The sequence below is a fragment of the Microcaecilia unicolor genome, chromosome 6 (genome assembly GCF_901765095.1).
Source record: "Microcaecilia unicolor chromosome 6, aMicUni1.1, whole genome shotgun sequence".
Lineage (NCBI taxonomy): Eukaryota > Metazoa > Chordata > Amphibia > Gymnophiona > Siphonopidae > Microcaecilia > Microcaecilia unicolor.
The window spans coordinates 17,722,168-17,748,229 of NC_044036.1; the positions used below are offsets into that span (position 1 = coordinate 17,722,168).

A 26,062-nucleotide genomic window follows, 5' to 3' on the forward strand; every position below is an offset into this window, starting at 1 on the left:
CTTCTTTAAAATCAAAGGCTTTACTACCTTTTTAAATTCAAAATTAAAATCAGCCTTTTATATCAAACACCCTAAAGTGCCCTCCCTGACTTAATCCAGAGCTGCCAAGGGGTCCCAATTTTTGAGAGGGAGATTTTAGTGCATGCCCCCCAGTCCCGCCCCATTCTCTTGGCTCCACCCACTCTACATGGCTCCACCCCCCTGATACACCTCAATCCCACTGCCATTTCAGAAAATATTTTATTTAATAGTCTAATACCCTTTTCAATTAGCTTTCAGAGGCCAAAACCTCCTGCCTCAGGTCTGGTCAGGACAGCATAATGCTGTTATGGTATCCTCTCCTGACCTGAGGAAGGAAGTGCTGGTCTCTGAAGACTAATCAAAAGTGTTTTAAAAATCAGTGAAGGTATCACCTTATTTTCTACATAAGTACATAAGTATTGCCATACTGGGAAAGACCAAAGGAGACAGGTAGGTTGGTGATGAAGTCCATAGAAATCTCACTCCATGGTGTTTCAGGAATAGCTAGTGGTTCTAACAGACCCCATGGATGGACACACACAGGCTCATTTTCAAAGCACTTAGCCTCCCAAAGTTCCATAGAAGCCTATGGAACTTAGCCTCCCAAAGTGCTTTGAAAATATGCCTCAAGGTGTCTTATGTTGGGCACGTGGGACAGCTAAGGACAAATTCTCAGACATCCGCTGCCACCCTTGGCCATCAGTAGTGTCAAGTGATTTGGTGTAATGTTTTTCGTATTCCGGGGTGATCAGCGAGTTGTGATGAGTGAGCCCATGTCATCACTTTTTGGCAAGACCGGAGAGGAACTGGAGTTCTTCCGGGAGGAACTCTTAGAGTAGTAACCGCCAAGATCTTCGCTGGGTCCACTATAAATTGTAAGTTGTCCTTATTCTCATATGCTTCAAAGGATCTAGAAAGGGCATCAGCTCGGGTATACTTTTTGGCAGAATGAATGGTCATGTGGAAATCAAATCTAGCAAAGAATAGAGCCACCATGCCTGCCGTGGGTTAAGTTGTTTAGCTTTGTGTAAATACAGAAGATTTTCTGATCCATAATTACAGTAAAGGGGTGTAAAGCCCCCTCCAATAGATGCCTCCATTCTTCCTGTGCTCGTTTCAAGGCTAGTAGTTCTCAATCTCCGACGGTATCGTTTTTTTTCCACAGGAATGAATTTTTTGGAGTACAAAAAACAGGGTAGTTGTTGTCCTTCCATGGATATCTGGGAAAGGACCACCCCGGCACCTGCTGCAGAAGCGTCAACCTCTAATATGAAAGGCCGTGTTGGGTCTGGTTGTTGTAGGCCCGGGGCATTGAGACGGGAAAATTAGGTTCTTACCTTGGTAATTTTCTTTCCTTTAGTCACAGATGAATCCATTAACTGATGGGTTGTATCCGCCTACCAGCAGGTGGAGATAGAGAACACTGAAGAACCGCAGTGACCCTTGGACGGCTAGCCCCAACTGCCTTCAGTATTTGAGATTTCCAAAGCAGTGTGCATCATAAAGGTAGAATAACATAAACTTTCCTCACAGCGAACAAACGCCCCAGAACAGGAGCAATAACCATTATTGCTCCTGTTCTGGGGCGTTTGTTCGCTGTGAGGAAAGTTTATGTTATTCTACCTTTATGATGCACACTGCTTTGGAAATCTCAAATACTGAAGGCAGTTGGGGCTAGCCGTCCAAGGGTCACTGCGGTTCTTCAGTGTTCTCTATCTCCACCTGCTGGTAGGCGGATACAACCCATCAGTTAATGGATTTGTATGGTACAAAGGAGGGATGATCTCAACCTCCTGTAATAGAACATCATGTAGAATTTCTGAAAACTGGTTGCCAACTTCTCCCGATGAGATATATATCTGCATGAAAGATCTGAACAAAAAACAAAGTCAGCCAGGGAGGGATCATGGATTCATCTGCTGTGACTAAAGGAAAGAAAATTACCAAGGTAAGAACCTAATTTTCCCTTCCTTGTCATCAGCAGCAGATGAATCCATTAACTGATGGGATGTACAAAAGCACTCCCTACTTAGGGTGGGAACAGGCCACTCTGCGAGCAAGAACTTGCGCTCCAAAATGCGCGTCCTGCTTCGCTGCAACATCCAGCCTGTAATGCCGGACAAATGAGAGCTCAGAAGCCCATGTAGCCGCACTACAGATCTCTTGAAGAGAGAGTGCACCTGTTTCAGCCCATGAGGAGGGAATCGCTCTCGTGGAATGCGCCTTAAACGCTTCAGGCGGAGATCGGCCTGAAAGCAGATTCGCAGAAAAAGTGACTTCCTTGAGCCAACGGGCTATAGTGGCCTTAGATGTCGGGCACCCGCGTCGAGGATCTGTCAACAATACAAAACGGTGATCAGAAGTCCTGAAGTCATTTGACATCTGCAGATACTGCAACAGCACCCGGCGGACATCCAAAAGATGTAATTGCCCAAAGGAGTCCGGAAAATCTTCCCTAGAAAAGGAAGGAAGAAAAATGGGCTGGTTCAGGTGAAACGCTGAAACCACTTTAGGCAGGAAAGAGGGCACAGTACGCACCGTTACCCCGGACTCCGAGAATTGCAAAAAGGGGTCCCGACAGGACAGCACCTGAAGCTCAGACATGCGTCTAGACAATGTCATGGCCACCAAAAAGACTGTCTTAAGAGTCACATCCTTCTCCAAATCTCACTTAAGCGTCTTGAAGGGCGAACGCTAAAGAGCCTTCAACACCAGCCCCAGGTTCCAGGTCGGGCAAGGCGCCCGCACGGGAGGACGGAGCCGAAGCACCCCTCTGAGAAATCGGGCAATGTCCGGATGAGCAGCAAGGGACAAGCCAGAGACCTTCCCTCGGAAGCATGCCAATGCTGCCACCTGAACCCGCAGGGAATTGTAAGCCAGGCCTTCCTGCAAAAAGTCCAGCACCGGCGAGACAGTAGCCCGCGTGGGAGTGATCGCCTTTGAAACACACCACTCCTCAAACCTGCGCCAGATCCGAGCATAAGCTGCAGAGGTGGACCTCTTGCGGGCCTGCAAGAGAGTGGAAATGACCTTGTTAGAGTAGCCCTTGTCTCTCAATTGCGCCCTCTCAAGAGCCAGGCCGTAAGACCAAATCGGCAGGGATCCTCCATAGTCAACGGGCCTTGAACCAACAGGTTTGGCACCTGAGGCAAAGGAAGTGGAGCCTCCACCAGCATCCGACGGAGATCCGCATACCACGGATGCCTTGGCCAATCTGGAGCGATGAGAATCACCAGACCTCTGTGTAGACGAATCCGCAGGAGGACTCGCCCTATCAAGGGCCAAGGAGGGAACACATACAGGAGGCCCGGGGGCCAGGGTTGAGCCAGAGCATCCAACCCTGTCGAGCGAGGATCGCTCCTTCTGCTGAAAAAGCGAGGGAATTTGGCGTTTGCACTTGACGCCATCAGATCCATCCAGGGTCCCCCATTGGCACAAATCTGAAGAAAAACGTCTTGTGCCAGTTCCCATTCCGCTGGGTCGATTTGATGCCTGCTGAGAAAATCGGCTTGCACGTTGCTCTGACCTGCTATGTGAGCTGCTGACAGAAGCTGCAGGTGGAGCTCGGCCCAGTGGCAAATCTGAGTGGCCTCCGCGGCCAGTGCCCTGCACTGAGTGCTGCCCTGGCGATTTATGTAGGCCACCGCTGTCGTGTTGTCTGACAGAACCCGGACAGCAAGCCCCTTCAGAGTCTTTTGGAAGGCCATAAGAGCCTGGAATATTGCTCTCAGTTCCAAGCGATTGATGGACCACCCCGCTTCCACAGTTGTCCACTGACCCTGAGCATAGCTGCCCTGGCAATGCGCTCCCCAGCCCAAAAGGCTGGCATCCGTTATCACCAGGCACCAATAAGGAAGCGCAAGTGGCATTCCTTGGCGCAGCATCCTGTCGGAGAGCCACCACTCCATACTGAGACGGGCCGCAGGGAGCCACATTAGTCTGCATTGATATTCCTGGGAAATCGAAGACCATTGTTGAAGCAGGGCAACCTGCAGAGGCCTCATATGCGCTCTCGCCCATGGAATCACCTCCAAGGTGGCCGTCATCGACCCCAGCAGCTGGACAAAGTCCCAAGCTTGCGGGCGAGGCATCCGCAGGAGCAGATGGACCTGATTCTGAAGCTTGCACAGCCTTTGGTTGGGGAGAAAGACAAACCCAGAGGCCGTGTCGAACCGGACCCCCAAATACTCGAGAGACTGAGAGGGGGGTCAGGTGACTTTTCGGTATATTGACCACCCAGCCTAGCGCCTGCAGGACTGTAACCACTCTGGCTGTGGCACGATGACTTTCAGCTGCCGAATCCGCTCTGATGAGCCAGTCGTCAAGATAAGGGTGAACTCTGGTACCCTCTTGCCTGAGACAGGCAGCTACGACCACCATTACCTTGGAAAAGGTACGGGGAACTGTGGGTAGGCTGAAAGGAAAAGCCCGGAACTGGAAATGTTGTCCCAACACCGCAAACCGGAGAAACCGCTAATGTGGGGGCCAAATAGGAATGTGCAAATACGCTTCTTTTAGGTCCAGAGACGTGAGAAACTCTTCTGGCTGTACTGCTGCAATGATGGAGCGCAGGGTTTCCATGCGAAAGTGTCGTACTCTTAGGGCCTCGTTGACTCTTCGCAAGTCGAGGATCGGTCTGAAAGACCCGCCTTTTCGAGGCACGACAAAATTAATGGAATAGCGGCCGCGTTCGGCGGGAAGCACCGGGATCACCGCTCCAAGGTGCAGCAAGACTTGCAAGGTCTCCTCTACCGCCGCCCGTTTTACGGCAGTGCCGCATCGGGACTCCACAAACATGTCTCTCACCGGGGCACCAAATTCCAATCGGTAACCTTCTCTGCTCAGGTCCAGAACCCACTGATCTGAGGTAATCTTGGTCCTCAAGAAAGAGGGAAAGACGTCCTCCTACTACAGGAATCAAGGAGTGGACCGGCGTCCCATCATTGTGGAGGACGCCATTGAACTCCTGGCTGTGACCCGGCCGCTGCGGAGCGTTTATCTGAGCGAAAGGAGTTCCTCTGCTGAAAACGGACACGTTGAGAAAACCCAGCAGAGCGCCCAAGGAGATACCTGCGAGCTTCACGGAAGTGAGGTCTAGAGAAGGAGGGAAACACAGGACCCTTGGAAGAAGGCCTTGGCCTATCCTCAGGTAACCGCTGGGGCTTAGAGTCCCCTAGGTCTTTAACAATCTTCTCCAAATAACAGGAGGCCCCGAAAGGGTAACCTCACCAGCCTTTGCTTAGAGGCCATGTCAGCCGCCCAATGCCGTAGCCATAGAAGGCAGAGGGTAGAAACCGCCACAGACATCTGTTTAGCTGAAGCTCTGACCAGATCATAAAGGGCGTCAGCCAAAAATGACAGGGCCGACTCCATCCGTGGGGCAACCTCAGAGAGGGACCCCGTACCATCCGTGGGCTGTTCCACCGCCTGTTGTAACCAGGAAAGACATGCCTGGGCTGCATAGGAACTGCAAATAGATGCCCTTAAGGCAAGGCCCGCAATTTCAAAGGACTGCTTCAGCGTGGATTCTAGCTTCCGGGCTGCATGTCTTTCAACGCAACCCCTCCATCTACTGGGAGGGTGGTCTTTTTAGTCACCGCCGTGACCAACGCGTCCACTTTAGGCATCCCCAAAGGGGCCAAGTGCTCCTCACTCAGAGGGTAAAGCTCACCCATAGCCCTGGCCACTTTCAAAGGCCCATCGGGGTCAAACCATTGAGCTGAAATAAACTCTTGGATGGAGTCATGCACAGGAAAGGCCCGGGTAGGTTTCTTAGTACTCACCATCCTAAGATTAATAGAGGAAGCATCGCCCTCGGCAGGGTTATCAATTGAGAGGGCCTGCAAGGCGTCAGAAATGAGAGCTGGCAGCTCGTTGCGGTGGAAAATCCAAACCGCACTGGGATAATCCGAATCCAGTGGCAAACAGGCACCCTCATCTGGATCATCCGTCCATGAGGGCCTGCCAGATCCCTCAGACTCCCCACAGCCCGACCACAGGGGGGGGGAGGAGGTGCGCCACTTTCAGACAGGGAATTTACCTATCTACATTTAGCGTCCTTCCAACGCTCGGGGGAAGAGAAAATCTCTGTTGCCATCCCTGGTCCATCAACACCCGGGGGGAATCCAGAATGCAACGCAGTGTCAGACACCTGTGGCAGAGCTCTTTTCAGCATGAAAGCTTTATGCATTAGCAGCACAAACTCAGGGGAGAAAAACTCACCCTGACCCTCCACCTCCAAATTAGGAGAAACGGATGTTGGAGCTCCGCTGGCAGCCTCTAAATGAGGCGTCCCCCTGTACTCAGACTCCTCCGCAACCGCGAGGATCGAGACATGCGGCGCTTCCAAAATGGCGCCCGCTGCCAGCTCCATCGAGCGGAAAGAATCATCGCTCACCATGCTCGTACTAGCGCGAGCGTCTAAGGAGCACGTTTTGCACAGCCCCGCTGCTGATCTGCGTTTACCACAACGGGAGCATCGCTTAACTCCCTCAGCAGCCATCGCCCGACTGGACGGAAACATAGTAATAAAATGGCGTCTTCGCGCCAAAACTTACCCCGTTCGGAACGGCATCCGCGGGATCTCCCCGGAGGAGCTGGGCACCACTCTCACCTCAGAAGACCGAGTCAACGAGCTCCGGTCAAGCTGCACTGAACCAGAATCTCTGGAGAAAGCCTCGGGACAGCCACGCAGTAAAAGTGCGCTTTTCTGTCTTTTTTTTTTTTTTTTTACGCTGTGAGGAAAGTTGGAGGCAGGCAGCAACAGAGGGACTCCGGGAGGATGGGGGAATGGGTAAGGCAGGGAAAGGGCAAACCTATATGCCTTTAAAGTGGGCACCACCAGCCACAACACCCCTGCTCAACTGGCAAAGCACAGAAGCCACCCCAGGCAGAAATCCAGGAGCTGATCAAGCTACATCCACACCTGCTGGGAGATAAATATTGAAGGCAGTTGGGGCTAGCCGTCCAAGGGTCACTGTGGTTCTTCAGTGTTCTCTATCTCCACCTGCTGGTAGGCGGATACAACCCATCAGTTAATGGATTAATCTGCTGCTGATGACAATGGAAGGCCTATTTCAGAGCCTGGAAGGCCGTTTCAGCTTCCTCGGGCCAAGTGGTCAAGTTGGCCCCCTTTTGGTAAGAGCCTTGAGAGGGGTGACCAGAGTGCAGTACTGATTAATAAATTGGTGATAGTAATTATTAAAACCAAGGAAGCACTGAAGGCCCCGCAGGCCGATAGGACCAGTGGCGTTCCTAGGGTCGCTGACACCCGGGTCGGATCGCCGATGCGCCCCGCCCCCCCCGGGTGCAGCGCCCTCTCCCCCCGTGCAGCGTGACCCCCCCCCCCCGGCGAAAGGACACCCCCCCCCCCACCCCGGCGAAAGAACCCCCTCCCCCCTGGGTGCAGTAACCTGTTCCGGGGCAGAGGGAGCATGGAAACGAACGACGCTGACCGGCGCGTGGCACCCCCCCAGCGGTGTGCACCCGGGGCGGACCGCCCCCACCCTTGGTACGCCACTGGATAGGACGGGGCCAATCTAAGATGACCTGAACTTTTGAGGGTCCATCTGTAATCCGGTGCCAGATAATAATATACCCGAGGAAAGGTATAGTATGCGATGGAATGCATATTTTTCAATTTCGCAAATAGGCCGTGGTGCCGGAGTCGTTGAAGAACCATCTTCACATGCTTGATAATGCTGGAAGACTGCAGGGGCATTGCACCACTCAAAAGGCATTAGATGATTTGAAATCCCTATTGGCTGCTTTGCAGTGTAAGCTTGACGCTATAAGGGAAGGGAATTCCACTATCAAGGAACAAGTCGGACAGTATGTACCTAGTCAGCCCAAAAATAATATAGTAGCCAAGGGAGACAGATGGGTTCCTGTTTCAAGTGTGGAAAGTTGGGTTGCTACCAGAACGACTGCACACTCTCACTGGTTACGCCAGGGAAGGTTCTGATCTCTCCTGAATCACAGTACAGTGAGACAGATACCTCAACAGAAGAACAGCCCCAAAACCCTGTATGTTGGTAGGATTATTGGTACAGAATTGCATACTCTCCCTGGATGGGGGAAAAGCCCAAAGGATATTTACTCTGGTGAGAAATGAGTCAGTTAGGGTGGTGAACTTTGGTCCTGGGAAACTGAGGAACTGAGTTCAATTCCCACTTCAGGCACAGGCAGCTCCTTGTGATTCTGGGCAAGTCACTTAACCCTCCATTGCCCCATGTAAGCCGCATTGAGCCTGCCATGAGTGGGAAAGCGCAGGGTACAAATGTAACAAAAATAAAATAGATACTATTGGAGATTCTACATGGAATGTTGCTACTATTGAGATTCTGTTGCTACTATTGGAGATTCTACATGGAATGTTGTTACTATTGAGATTCTGTTGCTACTATTGGAGATTCTACATGGAATGTTGCTATTCCACTAGCAACATTCCATGTAGAAGCCTGCGCGGCCACATTGGTGATCTGCAAGGGCCGACTTCTACATGGAATGTTGCTAGTGGAATAGCAACATTCCATGTAGAATCTCAAATAGTAGCAACAGTGGAGGAGTGGCCTAGTGGATAGGGTGGTGGACTTTGGTCCTGGGGAACTGAGGAACTGAGTTCAATTCCCACTTCAGGCAGCTCCTTGTGACTCTGGGCAAGTCACTTAACCCTCCATTGCCCCATGTAAGCCGCATTGAGACTGCCATGAGTGGGAAAGCGCGGGGTACAAATGTAACAACAACCTGTTCAAATATTCCTAGGGGTTAAGAGAGCCACAGTGAGCAGTGGAGAGGCTGTACAGAGAGTGAAACCGAGGAGCGGGCTGGTTCTTAACATAGATCCTAATGTATTTCAGTTTGGTGATTCTCCCATTCGCCCAGAGTGGAAGGCCTGGTTACAACAAAAGCTGCTATTAATAACTTCTAGAGTGCTACTAGATGTACTCAGTGCTGTACACATTATATACAGGTACTTTCTGGGTCCTTAGAGGGCTCACAATCTAAGTTTTGGAGGTTTTTTTTAGATTTTGTACCTGGGCAAGGAAGGGTTAAGTGACTTGCCCAAGGAGCTGTAGTGGGAATTGAACCCAGGTTGCTGGGATCAAAGCCCACTGCACTAACCATTAGGCCATAAAGAGTTAATGTGTTTTTAATCTCTGAATAGGATGAGGGGTGTGCAAAGGGGGGGGGGGGGGGGGGTTAGAACACCACATACGCCTCACAAGAGGAATTCTTAATAACAGCAGCATAGATTCATTTTAGGTTGTTTTTATCGTCTATGGAGGTTTTGTTTCTTTTTTTAGAGCTTGCTATGTTTCAACAGTTACACCAGCCAGGCTATTTTTGGAATTTAGTATCAGCTGGGTAAAACTCTCTGCTGGTTTTATTGTTTTAACTTTGTACATTGTTATAGTGCCTAGGAATTAGGTTTTTTAGTATTGTGCTGTTATTGAGTTCTTCTGAGAGTTCCTCTTGTGTTTTTATCATTTGTTTATTTGATTGTTTATTTATTTATAACTAGTACAAAAAGGCCCATTTCAGTTTTTAAGGAAACGGGCTGTGTGAGAGAGAGAGAGAGAGTGACTGTGAGAGAGTGTGTGTGTGTCAGAATGACAGTGTGTGCGTGTCAGAATGACAGTGTGTGCAAGTGCATATGTGAGACACAGCGAGACCGAGAGTTTGCTGAACCCCCTTCCCCCCCTTCCACCCCTGTCTGAGTTCCTGAAACCCCTCCCACTTCTTCACATGTGAGTTCCAGGACCCCCCCGCCACTTCTTCCGATCTCCCCTCTCCCCTTCCCACTCCGCCTCTCTGAGTTCCAGGACCCCCTCCCTCTCCTCCTTCTTCCCAACCCCCCCTACCCCCGATCCAGGACCCCCCTCCCCTTCCAGTTTCAGGACCTGCCCCTACCCTTCCAGTTGATTTCCAGGAATCCCCTCCCCCCGTGTCGGTCATGACCCCCCCCTCCCTCCCCTGTCGTTTCAGGACCCCCCTCCCCACCTCCTGCACGTTTTTACCTCCCGCACGCTTCACACAGCCTCTTCTTTCGCTTCTGTTTCAGCTGTTCGTGCCACACGAACAGCAGAAACAGAAGCAATAGAAGAGGCTGTGTGATGTGGATGACATCACTGATCTACTGCCGGAATCAGACCACGGAGCCACGGTCCCAGGCAGAGACCGAACGTTGGAGGTGAGAATTATTATATAGGATTATGCTCTTATTGGATTTTGTTATTAGATACTGAATGATTTTATTTTAATTTACAGTGACCTACTGCCCCTGACGCAGCCATTTTACACTGGCGAAACATGGCCATGTCAGGCATTTTATGTTAAATTTCTGGCGCTTTTAATCTATTAATAAAAACTGTGTTTTCTTTTTTTTACAAGGTCTGCCTTGTTTTATACTTCTTTACTGGAAGGCGCTGGCCCAGGCAAGCCCTATGAACTGCATACAGACGCTTGCCTGGAAGGACTGGGTGCGGTAGAATATTAGCCACACCCTGATGGACTGAGGCCAAGTCGGAGACTATCTAAAAAGCGCGAGAAACTATCCAGCACATAAGCTAGAATTTTTAGCTCTGAAGTGGGAGGCGGTGGACAAGTTTAGAGGCGTCTTATATGGAGTGGAATTCACAGTGAAAACAGACAATAACCCTTTAACGTACGTTTTGACCACTGCAAAATTGGAGCACAGTTGGCTGGCTGATCTCTCTCTCGCTACAGTTTTAGGCTGCAATATTGGCCATGGAACACCAATGGGGATGCGGACACCTTATGTAGACGTCCCCACAGAAGTGACACTATAAAGAGAGTATATAAACTGTCAAGAGCCTGGTGTGGCCGCTATATGCGGGAAAGCAGGGGACCAAGCGGACCTGGACATTAAGTATGTGCACCGTGCAGCTGAAAGCCTGGGAGTTCCGCCTTTGGCTGTGCCCCCTGCCTACTGCAATGCTGTGTCTTTAATATCCACTAACCCTACCAAGTTTCACTGTACAGGACATTCGCCAGGCCCAGCAGACTGATCCAGTGATGGGTGTTGTTGAAAGCCAACGTGAGAGGTATGGGACCTCAAACTGTGCAGATGAGAAGCCCAGATCAGTGGATAAAGCAAATGTTGCCAGCACACGGTAACCTTTGTGCATCGGGCCTGAATACCTGAGTCCAAGAGTAACCGTTAACGCCAGAGTGCATAAATTAAAATAGTATTCGATTCACAAGATTAATTGCCAGTACTATTGGTTTCTTTATATTTGCTAGAGGAGTGTGGTAGCCGTGTTAGTCTACTCTTAAGGTTATCAATAGAAATCAAACAAAATAAAACATGGAAAAGAAAATAAGATGATACCTTTTTTATTGGACATAACTTAATACATTTCTTGATTAGCTTTCGAAGGTTGCCCTTCTGTCCTAATTAGATTGTAAGCTCTGTCGAGCAGGGACTGTCTCTTCATGTTCAAGTGTACAGCGCTGCGTAAGTCTAGTAGCACTATAGAAATGATAAGTAGTAGTAGTAGTCTTTGGGATTCCGGAATCTTGCTATTATTTGTGTTCCGGAATCTTGCTACTCTTTGGGACTCTGCACAGAAGCTTGCTACTCTTTGGGATTCCGGAATCTTGCTACCCTTTGTCCTTATCCCTTATTTGTCCTGTTTCTCTGTCCTAATTAGAGAGGTGTCGTAGCCGTGTTAGTCCACTCTTAAGGTTATCAATAGAAATCAAACAAAATAAAACATGGAAAAGAAAATAAGATGATACCTTTTTTATTGGACATAACTTAATACATTTCTTGATTAGCTTTCGAAGGTTGCCCTTCTGTCCTAATTAGATTGTAAGCTCTGTCGAGCAGGGACTGTCTCTTCATGTTCAAGTGTACAGCGCTGCGTAAGTCTAGTAGCACTATAGAAATGATAAGTAGTAGTAGTAGTCTTTGGGATTCCGGAATCTTGCTATTATTTGTGTTCCGGAATCTTGCTACTCTTTGGGACTCTGCACAGAAGCTTGCTACTCTTTGGGATTCCGGAATCCTGCTACCCTTTGTCCTTATCCCTTATTTGTCCTGTTTCTCTGTCCTTATTAGAGAGGTGTCGTAGCCGTGTTAGTCCACTCTTAAGGTTATCAATAGAAATCAAACAAAATAAAACATGGAAAAGAAAATAAGATGATACCTTTTTTATTGGACATAACATGTATTAAGTTATGTCCAATAAAAAAGGTATCATCTTATTTTCTTTTCCATGTTTTATTTTGATTGATTTATATTTGCTGAAAGAAGTTAAGTGTCAAGACTTTTGGTGGTTGTGTATAATAACTGAAGATATATATATATATATAGAGAGAGAGAGAGAGAGAGAGAGAGAAATAAAACCTGTTTAATTAATTTTGATCACACCTTTTTAGTAGTAGCTCAAGGTGAGTTACATTCAGGTACACTGGACAATTCCCTGTTGGGTTTACAAGCTAAGCTTGTACCCGAGGCAATGGAGGGTTAAGTGACTTGCCCAAGATTACAAGGAGCAGCAGTGGGATTTGAACCAGCTACCTCTAGATGTCAAGACCAGTGCACTAACCACTAGGCCACTCCTCCATTCACAGCAGCATGCCTTTTTTTTTCGGGGGGGGGGGGGGGGGGGATTTTCCTAGGGGAAGAAGAGGGTAATCCCACTTGCTAACACTTTTCTTCCCCAGGTGGAGGTACCGAGTGCCAAAAGTGTACGGGACCAACAGAGACTGCTTTCAGGAGGCTCCAGCCAGGTCAGACCCTGAATCCACAAGCACGCAGTAAGGAGACATTACACTAAGAAGTGACAATAACATTAATCACATTTTAGAGCTACACAGTAAAGACCAGTATAAAGCTGCTGGGGGCAGAAGAGTGGTTATTAGTAGTCCTGTGCTATCATTTTATTATGGTTTTATTCAGTCTCCATTTTGAGACCAGAGCTGGGATGGGTAGGAGAAAGAGGGCATTGCACTTATCCCATAGGACCCCATAGACCACCCTAAGTCCAGTCCTGGAGTACCCCTTGCCAGTCAGTTTTTCAGGACATCCAAAATGAATATGCATGAAAGAGATTTGCATATAATGGAGGCAGTGCATGCAAATCAAGTTCATACATATTCATTGCGGATATCCTGAAAACCTGACTGGTGTGGGGTGCTCCAGGACTGGACTTGGGAAACAGTGCTTTAGACCACCAGAGATATCACAGGTAGACCTTGGGGGTGCCTGTGGGGGACAGGGTTATGGTCATGGGGAAGCCACTGCTTGCCATGGAATTGGTAGTGTGGAATCTTGCTACTCCCTGGGATTCCGGAATCTCGTTACTCTTTGGGGTTCCGGAATCTTGTTACTCTTTGGGATTCTGCCAGGTACATGTGACCTGGATTGACCTCTGCAGGAAACAGGATAGTGGGCTACATGGACCATTGTTCTAATGAGATGTTGCTTCAGAGAGGGTGGGATGCAACAGAGAGAAGACCTTCGGGGATGCAAAACAGCCTTCCTACATCGCTGTCACTAGCATTGCCAGATCACTGGCAGGAGAGAGGAGAATGGGGAGGGAGAAGGTGCACAGCAGTGGAGGGGGTGGAGAGAGAAAGTGACGCTGGACTTGTGAGAACATAGAGGGACAGAAGCATCTTTGGGTGGAGCATGGATGGAGAGGGACACTGGAGAGATGCTGGAACTATAGAAGTTAGGGAAGTGAGCGGAGAGGAACCTGGCGCAACAGGTAAGCACAGCGGCCTGTGGCAACCCCCCCCCCCCACACACACACAAACACACCCCACCACGCTTACTCTGCTTACTGGGTTGCACCAGGCCTGCTGCTGCCCCTACTACCTAGATACAGGGACAGAAGACATCCAGTCCAGACACTCTGCTGCCTCTGACCCTACAACCTAGAGATCATGAAAGCAGAAGACTCCTGGTCCTGACATTCTGCTCTACACTGACCTTCACGAATGTCATAAATGAATCAGATACTAATAAAATTATAATCTTCCCTTTCCCTTCACATTTGGAATCCTCATTCTAGGAACATAAGATTACATTTACATAGCGACATAGTAAGTGACGGCATATAAAGACCTGAATGGTCCATCCAGTCTGCCGAACAGTCACATTCATTATCAATTCAAAAACAGTGAACGTGGTATTATATACTTGGTGTTTCTGGTACATAGACTGTAGAAGTCCAGCCAGCTCTGTCCTTATGCTCCAATTACTGGAGTTGCCATCAAAAACCCACTCCAGCCTATCTGAATCTGTCTTGTCATTTGCAGAGCACAGATCGTAAACGTCTGCCCGGCCCTGTCATCACATTCCAAATTATTGGAGTTTCTATTGAAGCCCTCTTCAGCCCATCCTAAACCGGACTGCCATATGAGGGACCCAAACCTTACAAGCCTGCCCAGCACCGGCCTTAGTTTTCACAGTCAGTCGCCATCAATCACAACTTGACACGAAAACACTTATGCAACCATTTAAGTTTTGTTTTTTATACCGTTCATTTTCTAGTTAGAGATCCTCTGTGTTCAAACCACGCCTCTTTGAATTCCACCACCGTTTTATACTCCAAATTTAAATAGAGAGTGTTCTGATCGACTTGAGGGGGAAGATTATTCCAGAGTTAAACTGAGGACCCCTTCTACTAAGCTGCGTAGGCGCCTAATTGGAGTTACTGCATGGCCCTTGCGGTAATTTCAATTTTGGCGCAGTGGACGCATCTGAAAAATATTTTGTATTTTCTGACATGCGTAGGTCATTACCGCCCAGATTCTTTACCGCTAGGTGTGGCTGGCGGTTTCTCAGACCCAAAACGGACACACTGCAATTTTGATTTTGCCACACGAAAAAAAAAAAAGAGGCCTTTTTTACAGGCGTGCTAAAAAATGGATCAGTGCACGACCAAAACCCGCGCCTACACTACCGCAAGCCATTTTTCTGCACGCCTTTGTAAAAGGACCCCTGTGTTTCTAATTGATTTGTAGTGAGCAAACCTTAGTGATGGAAGAACCAGTGTCCACAGAGCGGAGGACACGAGAGGACATATAAGGAATCATTAATGAAGAAAGATCTGCTGGAATGCATGAATGGAATGCTCTATGTTTAATGCATAAAACCTTAAACCAGGGGCTGAATTGTAAAGATAACCAATGAAGCTACGTAAGTCATGGGGAGACATCATCACATTTTCTAGCCTTACATAAAAAATGACTGCAGAGTTTTAGTTACAAATTTTATTTTAGAAGTTCCCAAAAGAACACTCTTAAGCTGCATAATTTTTTGCCAGTCTTGATTGTGTATGTCAAGAAAGCTGGTCGTTTGACTTCTGATCTCTGTGCATTTTAGCAAGTAATTTGATATGTGATTTTTGAACTAGGTAAACCTCTCTGAGGCATGGAAATAGAGAATTAAACTGCGTCGTACATTTATGTGGATCATTTGCTCCCTGCAAACTAACACTGCAGTATTTGTCAATGAAGCTGCAAAGTGCTTATCATTCATCCTAGTGCCTCATGCCCCAACAAGGGCTCTGAATTTACTTCGACGCTGAATGTATGTAAAGCCAAACTTTTCCTTACCTCATGGGCGTTGCCATACAGCCAGTGGCAAGGGGGCCCAGGGAAAGAAGTAAAACTTTTGTTCAACTCTCGTGTTCTGAAGTAAAACGTGATCAGTTTCCCCAACACGGCGACAAACCCCAGCACAACAGCATACTGCAGAATCTGGAAAGTGTCCAAAGAGAACCAGGAGGGGCTTAGAACCCTCTCTTGCACAGAGGCCATAGTCATGCAGCTCCAAGCCTGGTGCAAATACGCTCAGAACAGAAGACCTCTTTCAAGTTCTGTTGTTAAAAAGATCCAGAGGAGGAGGAGGGGCAATGCATAAACCAGCCAGTTTGGCAATCTGTCAAACGGCATTCGTTACTGCCTGCGGAGGCTTGCATAATAAACATCAGAATCTTTGGTTCACACCCACATGAACTGAAAAGATTTTTATCTGGACAATTTGACTAACAGAGCCTAGCTGCTCAGTTATGGCTTTTGTAAATTCCAGGGTCAGCAGCGAGAGCACCTGGGACTAGATCTCTGTTGCAAAGAACTGCACAGGCTTCCTGGATGAGTGGTGGGGACAGGATTTGAGCAGCAGGCCTAAGAAAGACCCTCCCACCCCAGTGGATTACAAAGGCATCCCTTGTGAGAAGGTTTCTTGTGCCTCACTTGGAGCAGCATCTGTTTGCCATAGTCTTTTTTTTTTTTTTTTTGTGAATTTCTTTATTGAAGTGCAGGACAAACTACATAGCACAAAACAAAACAGAAGAATTGAACCAGCAACAACAGCAAGGAATCCTAATAAAGATATACAGTAGGGTATGTTTCACATGCATGAAACGCAGTGGCGTAGCCACAGGTGGGCCTGGGTGGGCCAGGGCCCACCCACTTAGGGCACAGGCCCACCCAACAGTAGCACACGTTTAGTGGTAGCTGGTGGGGATCCCAATTTCTACCCACTGAAGACTTCCCCCTGATGCTAACGAGAATGCTATTCTTCACGATACCGGCACCTGCGCATGCTCGGTTTTCAGCGCATGCATGCTGCAGACTGCCAAGTTGGAAAGAAGCATTTTTCTGACAGCTGAGAGATTTTGTTTTTTGGTGGGGGGGGGGGGGGGGGGGTGGGGGAGGGAGAACACTTGGTGCCCACCCACTTCTTGCCTAGGCCCACCCAAAATCTGTTGTCTGGCTACGCCCCTGATGAAACGTCCTGCTCATTTTCTATTACCCACAACGGACACCCTCCCATCCCCCCCACGTCCTCCCGCCCCCACCCCTTCCTGGAACCCCCTTCGAGCCAGAAAACCGTGTCTCACATACGTCCCAAAGGGCTCTGTAAACTTGCCAGCGTACCTTATCATATGGCTGTAGCCTTTGTTTTTCCCCATCTAGCCATTTGCACCATCTTTGCATGCCATCTCTGTAGTGGTGGTGCGCTCTCCTCCACTCAATACAACAGTATGGTCTTTTTTTAAAAAAATTTTATTTATAACCATTTAAATTTTTACAAGCGATAAAATAACTTGCCAGAAATACAGAGAAAATAATACATAGGAATTATTTCAGTCAGGTAATTCTATTCTATTCCTTAGACCACTAAATAGGGAGAGTGAAACAAGACAAAGAGATCAATTAAACAGTAAACAGAAAAAGAAAACGTGGTATTAACCTGATTATCCCCAGATATTACTCGTCTAATTCATTATTCCACATTGATCATCTGGTTGGCTTCTTCAAGGCCAATACGGTGTATAGTCAAATCATTTCATGGTGGTGCAGGAGCCGACAAGAGAAGGAAAAATTCTAGACGGTCCTTAGTGGAGCGCATGATCTGGTGAGGAACGTTATGGTACTGGGGCCGCTTGATAACAGTGATCATAATATGATCAGTTCTAATATCAACCTTGAAGTAACTATATGCAGGAAGTCAAATACGTTAGCGTTTAACTTTAAAAAAGGAGACTGATAAAATGAGAAGAACGGTGGAAAAAAAACAAGGGAACAACTGAGAGGGTAAAAACTGTACAACAGGCATGGACGCTGTTCAAAAATGCCATCCTGGAGGCCCAGGCCAAACATATTCCACTAATTAGAAAAGAAAGACGGAACTCCAAAAGACAGCTGGCCTCGTTGAAAAGTGAGATGAAGGAAGCTATTAGGGCTAAAAGAAATGCATTCAGAAAATGGAAGAAGGAACCGTCTGAAAATAACAAGAACCAGCATAAGGAGTGTCAAAGCAAATGCAAGGCGCAGATAAAGAAGGCCAAGAGAGATTACGAAAAAAAGATAGCATTAGAGGCAAAAAACATAGTAAAAACTTTTTTCGGTATATTAAAAGCAGGAAGCCGGCAAAAGAATCGGTTGGGCCGCTGGATGACCGAGGGGTAAAAGGGGCGATCAAGGAAGACAAAGACGTAGCGGAGAGATTGAATGAATTCTTTGCTTCGGTCTTCACCGAGGAAGATTTGGGTGGGATACCGGTGTCGGAAATGATATTTCAAGCAGACGAGTCTGAGAAACTTACTGACTTCACGGTAAACCTGGAGGACGAAATGGGGCAGTTCAGCAAACTGAAGAGTAGCAAATCTCCTGGACCGGATGGTATTCATCCTAGAGTACTGATAGAACTGAAAAATGAACTTGCAGAGCTACTGCTAGTGATATGCAATTTATCCTTAAAATCGAGCGTGGTACCGGAAGATTGGAGGGTGGCCAATGTAACGCCCATTTTTAAAAAAGGCTCCAGGGAAATTATAGACCGGTGAGTCTGACGTCGGTGCCGGGGAAAATGGTAGAGGCTATTATTAAAAACAAAATTACAGAGCACATCCGAGGACATGGATTACTGAGACCAAGTCAGCATGGCTTTTGTGTGGGGAAATCTTGCCTGACCAATTTACTTCAATTCTTTGAAGGAGTAAACAAACATGTGGACAAAGGGAAGCCGGTTGATATTGTGTATCTGGATTTTCAAAAGGCGTTTGACAAGGTACCTCATGAAAGGCTACAGAGGAAATTGGAGGGTCATGGGATAGGAGGAAATGTCCTATTGTGGATTAAAAACTGGTTGAAAGATAGGAAACAGAGAGTGGGGTTAAATGGGCAGTATTCACAATGGAGAAGGGTAGTTAGTGGGGTTCCTCAGGGGTCTGTGCTAGGACCGCTGCTTTTTAATATATTTATAAATGATTTAGAGATGGGAGTAATTAGCGAGGTAATTAAATTTGCTGATGACACAAAGTTATTCAAAGTCGTTAACTCACGACAGGATTGTGAAAAATTACAGAAGGACCTTACGAGACTGGGCGGCTAGATGGCAGATGTTTAATGTGAGCAAGTGCAAGGTGATACATGTGGGAAAAAAGAACCCGAATTATAGCTACGTCATGCAAGGTTCCACGTTAGGAGTTATGGACCAAGAAAGGGATCTGGGTGTCATTGTCGATAATACACTGAAACCTTCTGCTCAGTGTGCTGCTGCGGCTCGGAAAGCGAATAGAATGTTGGGTATTATTAGGAAAGGTATGGAAAACAGGTGTGAGGATGTTATAATGCCGTTATATCGCTCCATGGTGCGACTGCACCTTGAGTATTGTGTTCAATTCTGGTTGCCGCATCTCAAGAAAGATATAGTGGAATTGGAAAAGGTGCAGCAAAGGGCGACTAAAATGATAGCAGGAATGACACGACTTCCCTATGAAGAAAGACTAAGTAGGCTAGGGCTTTTCAGCTTGGAGAAGAGACGGCTGAGGGGAGACATGATAGAGGTATATAAAATAATGAGTGGAGTGGAACAGGTGGATGTGAAGCGTCTGTTCACGCTTTCCAAAAATACTAGGACTAGGGGGCATGCGATGAAACTACAGTGTAGTAAATTTAAAACAAATCAGAGAAAATGTTTCTTCACCCAACGCGTAATTAAACTGGAATTTGTTACCGGAGAACGTGGTGAAGGCGGTTAGCTTGGCAGAGTTTAAAAAGGGGTTAGACGGTTTCCTAAAGGACTTGGGAAAAATCCACAATTCCAGGAATAACACGTATAGAATGTTTGTACGTTTGTGAAGCTTGCCAGGTGCCCTTGGCCTGGATTGGCCGCTGCTGTGGACAGGATGCTGGGCTCGATGGACCCTTGGTCTTTTCCCAGTGTGGCATTACTTACATACTTTGTAAAGCTCCTGGCCACTGGGTGATTCAGAAATGCAGCCCTCTGCTGGCCAGAGTCTCACTTGCCAGTGTTCTCAGAGTTCCCTTGGTTCCCAAGCCAAGCTACCTATTGAAATTGGCCAGGCAAACAGCTCAGACACAGGCAGTTCCAACCAAAGCAGTTCAAAACAACCAGTGATAACTCCCTGGTAACTCCAGCAAGACAGCACAGAAGCAAACAGTTCAAAACATAGTGGTTTTCTTTATAACCCCCTCAGGATATTCTTTCAGCCCTCTTAAGGCTCTTTAGCCCTTGGCTTCAGAGCTGCTTGTAGAGACCTGCTCTCCACCCAGCCTCACTGGCCCCATGCTTCTGAGCAGGACTCTAGTTGATCTTCTCCTACTCATTGGCAAGCACCCACCTCTATATCCTGGGCTCCTTCCTTACTCAGGGTGACTGCTCTGACATGCCTTCCTCCTGCTGGATATCCTTCCCTGTTATGTCCACCGTGCCCCGGTCACTCCTCTGGTTCACGGACAGTGACCCACCGCACTTTCTCTGGAACTATAACTCGGATTCTTCAGCCTTCATCAATATGCAAGTTAGGCAGTCCTCAAATGCAAATTCAATTTATTAGTACCTGGATTCAGTCTTGTGGGGAACAACTTCTTTCCAGTTATTCATTTGTAAATACACTCACTGAGCCCCCTTTACTTTGGGAGACAGAGGTCTCAGTGTAAAACAGCCACCACCCCTGGATAGGACTTTCTTCACTCTCATTGACCTTACAGTCCTATCCTCCACTCCACGGCTGTTAGTTCATTTTAAATAAGTCACAAGTCCATCATCACATGGCCTGGTAAGTACCTTCACTTTTAGGGTCTCCTCTGGCCTCTCTTCCCTCTTCCAGGTACTCCTTCTCCAGCAGGCTTCCCAGGCACCAGGTTCCCCTCTCTTCTCTCTAGCTCTACAGGAGGTACTGCTTATATAGGGCTGCTACTAGCCCACCACACCCCTTCTGGGCCCCTCCTCCCAGTTCTAGAAGAGTCCAGAGCCTTCTGGGTGCCTTTCTCTTAACAGGGAACCTCTACTACCGATACTCCCTGGTCCCCATGTTCAGGCCTTAGCTGGAGCTCCCTCTGCTGGTCCCTTCAGGTCATTACCCGGATGTCCCAATTGGAGCTCCCCCTAGGGACCCTATAATGGCATTTTCCCTATTTCTTGTAGGAGAGCACCCCCTAGTGGCCCCCTCCGGGTAGGGCAGGCCTGTGTTTATCACAGCTTATGTACTTCATTGAAAACATACTTATTGTCCAATATTAGTTAGGAATAATAGATCTGATTACATTCTTTCTCTTTTAAAAACCAGAAGTTATTTAACAATACATATACTTAAGTCTCTAATTCAGATCCCACTGATTAAAGTAATCCCAGTTTTCACAGGCTTCACTCCTTTTAAAGTAATAATTGAGGAAATATTTCTGAGGAAAACTTTAGGAATCATACCCGGAACTCTGGGAAAAACAATAATCTCGATATTAATAATCTATAATAATGTTCATTTTATTATTCAAAGTTTCTGGTCTATTATCATTTTCAAGATCATAACCGCTTCTTGCTCATGTAGAATCATTTGTTATATCAATTTTTCACTCTCAAAGGGTTCAGTTAAATTGTCCATGTAACTCTCTAATAAAATTATATCTGAAACAAAATTATTTACTGCCACCGTTAAGTCCCGAAGCGCCTTCCAGATGGTATTCAATGTAACCTCCACAGGAGCCAAAAACTCCAAGTTGATTTCTCTTAGGTGTTTAGGAGTGGTTCCGCCGATTCGGGTTCTGCTGTAAACGTCCTGTTTCAGCATATGCCTCTAACTCACTCCTCCACTCCTTTGGACATGGTAGTTGAATAATTTGGGAGCGATGGAGTTGTTTTTTCCAGGTCCAAGAACATCAACGCTCCTTCGCCGGCGCTAATCAAAGGACTCGCCAACCCTTTCATCTATGGGCAGTTCATCGCGCAGCGGTCCCGCACTTGCTGCTCAGGGGACAAAACGCTGGCCATTGGTGGCTGAACGCCGGTTGTCCTCTTCCTCTCAGTTAAGGTAACTGCAATTGCAGAGAGGAAATTTATGTAAAGAAGACGAAACTTCAGAGGGCAGCTGGGTCATTGGGCATACGAACGACAGTATGGTCTTTTTAGCTAACAATAATGCCACACACAGGAACTGACACTGGGATGGAGAGAGCCCCTGTTTGTTCAGGCCAGAGTCATCCCCCAAGAGTAGCACACAGTAGGACCACTCAATACTCGTGTCAGTTACACTCTTCAAGGATTCAAGTACTCCCCCCCAAAACTCCTGTAATCGCACACACTCCAGAAAGTGATGAATCAGAGTATCCACCCCGGATTTACAGCGCACACAGGTGTCATCCTCCCAGAGGCCCATCTGCTTCCCCCTAGCTCTGGTAATAAAAGTGCCAAGCAGGAGCTTTAGCTGCATCTCTTGAAGGTTTGCACTGGGGGAGACTTTAGAGGGCAATGCAAAACATGCTAGCATCTCCGCTTCGGTCACCTCCTCCCCCAACTGTTCCTCTCACCATTGAGTCAACTGAGCAGCGCAAGAGGAAGGACGGTGCTCCCTGCCCATTGCATACCATACGACTAATTTGTTGGTATGTGCGTGTGTTTGACAAAAAAGTTTATCCAGGAAGGTGAAACCCAAGCCTCTTCCCCTGGATAAGGTCAAGGAACAGCAGTAGTGCCTCAACTGCAGGAAAGAAAAAAAAAAATCTGTTCTAGATAGTTGCCATTTTCGCCTGCTCAAACATTGGGAAGACATCTCCCCCCGAAGCTACGAAATGTCCAACGTATCGACATCCCCCATCGCCCATGCTCGGAAGCGAGACACCCCCTGCCCTGCTGGGAAGCAGGGGTTATCAACCACTGATATAAAAGGAGAGGGTCCAGAAGCTCCCCCAACATGGCATCTCCACCAGAGCCAAGCCTTTCGCAGTGGCCAAAGCAGACAATGCAGTCTCCTACCCCTCGCTGTTGGCAATTGCAACATATTAAAAGCCGTGTAAGGGGATGAACAATCTTCCCAGATATATCGCGGAGTGAACCTGCTGACCTCCATATGCAATTCATGTATCCACCTGAGCAGCGCCGCCACATTATTTAGAAGCAAGTCTGGAAGACTGAGCCCCCCCCCCCCCCCCCCCCGTCCTGAGAGCGAACTAGCTTAGCGTATCCAATCCGTGCCCTACGGCCCGCCCAGATAAATGCACCTATGGTCCCTTTATATAGATCTTCTTCCCACTTAGCAATCCATATAGGCACCATCTGCAAAGGGTATAGAATCTTAGGAAGCATAACCATTTAAACTACTGCTACCCTACCTAGTAGCGAAAGCGGCAGATCTTTCCAACGGCGGCATAGAGATTTAATGTGTTCCAATTTATCCTGAATGTTCTTGCTATAGACCACCTCCATGTCCCTATGCAGGTAAATCCCCAAATACTTTAAAACTCCAGAGGACCATGCCAGGGGGAAGGCGGGCAACTACTGACTCGCACAGGGGGAGGACATGGGCAAGGGCTCAGACTTTACAAAATTGATTTTAAGCCCCAAGAAAGAGCCAAATTGCATAATTGGAGACACCAATTTTGGGACAGAGTCCATTGCTCAATCTCAGCATACAAGCATATCATCAGCGAGCAGGTTGATCCTGAATTCCTGAGACCCGACCTTGATCCCTCCAAGCTCCTTAGATTGCCTAATCTTTATGGCTAGAGGTTCCAAGGACAACACAAATAACATGGGAGACAAGGGGCATCCCTGCCTAGTGCCTCGCTCCAGCTTGAATTCTGAAGTTAAAGCCCCATTAATCAGGATCTGTGCTGTTGGGTGATACCCCCTAAGAATTCCCCCATGATGCCAAATTGCGGAAGCATCCAAAACAGGTAATCCCACATAATTTTATCGAACGTTTTCTCTGCATCCAGGCTGGCTATTATAGCGTCTCCTGAGGTACCCCCAACTGTTTGCAAAGCCGACATTGCCCTCAGAAGAGGCGTAGCGCCCGGAACAAACCCAGCCTGGTCTGGGTGTATCAACTCCGGAAGTATGCTCCCCAGCCTCTGAGCTAAGATATTGGCAAAAAGCTTAATATCCTGATTAAGGAGTGAGATTGGGCAGTAGGAACCCAGTATTTCTGCATCCCTCCCTGGCTTGGGCAGTACTACAATATGAGCATGAATCAGCCTCCCCCCCCCCCCCCTTCCCGGTATTGCATAAATAATGACAAAGTTCCTGAAAGGGAGGCCCGATTTTCCCTCCCAGAATTTTATAGAACTCAGGGCCCAAGCTGTCAGGTCCAGGTGCCTTTGCCAATTTAAGGCACCGTATAGCCTGGCATATCTCCGACACCGCAATGGGGGCATTTAAGGCATCCCGTTGGACTTGCGTCAGTTGCGGCAGATTCAAGTCCCTGAAAAACTAGTCTCTCTGTGTCTTGTCCATCTCCCCTTTATCATAGAGTGTTAGGTTTTCAAGGCAGAAACTAGGTTCGTGAGCCCTTGGACCACTGCTGAAGAGCGACAGTGGCAGGCAAAACCACCCCACACCAGGGACAAGACAGAACTCCGACAGAAACAGCTATACTTCACCTGCACTTGACCACCCTTCCCCAGGAGTTGAGCCCCTGGGTGCAGGCGGCCGGCAGGACTTACCAGACAGGACAGGAACTGGATACCAACTAGGCTGAACAGGGACTGAGGGTCAGAGGGGAAGGGAATATACATGGGCAGCAAGGCAAGAAACTGGACTAGGACTCACAGACAGACAATACTACACAAGGCAGGAAATGGACAAGCTAGAGGACAGGAACTGAAAGCTGCCAAGCAGCCACTGAAACAGGGTACAAATACTGACAGACAAGAGTCAGGACTGAAAGCTGCAGAGCAGCCACTAAGCAAGAGACACAGACAAACAGAAACTAGACCAGGAATACAAACCAGAAACAAGACTAAGAAATAAGCAATAACCCTAAGCTAAACTACACACAGACTAACTAGAACCGGACAAGAAACTCAAACAAGAAACCAGACTAGGCAGAAGTGCAACAAAGCACCAACAAACCAGGGACCTTAGACGATGCAAAGGCAAACACAGAAGTTTCCAGGTGATTAATAAAGCCCATCAGCTGCAGGAATCACAAGGCAGCTACGGTGCTGTTCAGGCACAAACAAGAGAAGCAAGTCTGGCAGCCCGGAAGATCCGGACCGGAGTGGGCTGAAATCTGGAACATGAGACAGTCCATAGCAGCCACCGGTTCTGGCCACCAGAGGGCGAGGTGAGCACAGACAAGGAAACAGTCACCATCGTGACATAGAGTGCCCTATAGAAATCTACAAAGGCCTTCTGAACATCCTCTGGTGCCGCTAATACCCTACCCATTGGCGTTCGTATTTTAGTTATTACCTGCTTTGCTCCTCTCTGCTTAACCAGCGTATCCAGCAGTCTACCCGCCTTGTTCCCCCATCAGTACATGTTAAACTTATACATAGAGATATCTTGGGATGCCCTTTCATTTAGGAGGTAATTGATCTGTTGTCGTACAGCATTATATTCCTTCCTTACCCCCTCGCCCTTAGTCAAGATGTGTTTGCCTCTAAGGCCTTGCAACTGATCAGTCAGCTTCAATAATTGGCGCTCTCTATCTCTATGAGACTGCACTGCGTAGGTCAATATTTTCCCCCTTAGCACCGCCTTGCCCGCCTCCCAGTAAGTGACAGGATCAACTGAATCCGGGTCATTATCTGCAAGATAATTCTCCCATGCCTGAATCAAAAACTGCCGAAATTTGGTATCTAAGTACAGGGTGGGATTCATACGCCACATTCTCACCCTTTCTCCCTGGTGCCACCGGTCGTCCGCCCACACCAAGCAATGATCCGATACTTCCCCATCTTCAATATCAGCAGTCACTACCCGGGACAACACGGAGGGGTCTAAAAGTATATAGTCGAATCTTGCGTGGACCCCATGCACCTGAGAAAAGAAGGTATAATCATGGTTTTCAGGGTGCAACACCTGCCAGATATCCAAGAGACCCAACTCATGCATTAAGAAGTTCTCCCCTCTGTCTCTCCAGGCAGACGCTCTAGGTTTTGCAGGAGCGCAGTCTGTAAGGGGGTCCGCAGTAATATTAAAATCTCCCCCCAAGAACAATTGATACCCACTCAGGGACACAAGATGTGCCAGCAGGCTGGAAAAAAAGGAGTGAGAGTACACATTGGGGGCATAAACAGAGCAGAGAGCAAC

General features: G+C 47.8%; 1 protein-coding gene across 1 annotated transcript in view; it reads right to left on the bottom strand.

Moving 5' to 3' along the window:
• LOC115471948 (cytochrome P450 4B1-like) overlaps positions 1-15,917 on the bottom strand; it is a 106,381-nt gene extending 90,464 nt beyond the window's left edge. The window contains exon 1 of the mRNA XM_030205939.1: positions 15,616-15,917. Coding sequence (XP_030061799.1) covers positions 15,616-15,825 — 210 coding nt within the window. The 5' untranslated portion in view covers positions 15,826-15,917. The remainder of the gene's footprint in view (positions 1-15,615) is intronic.
• Positions 15,918-26,062: the final 10,145 nt, after the last annotated feature.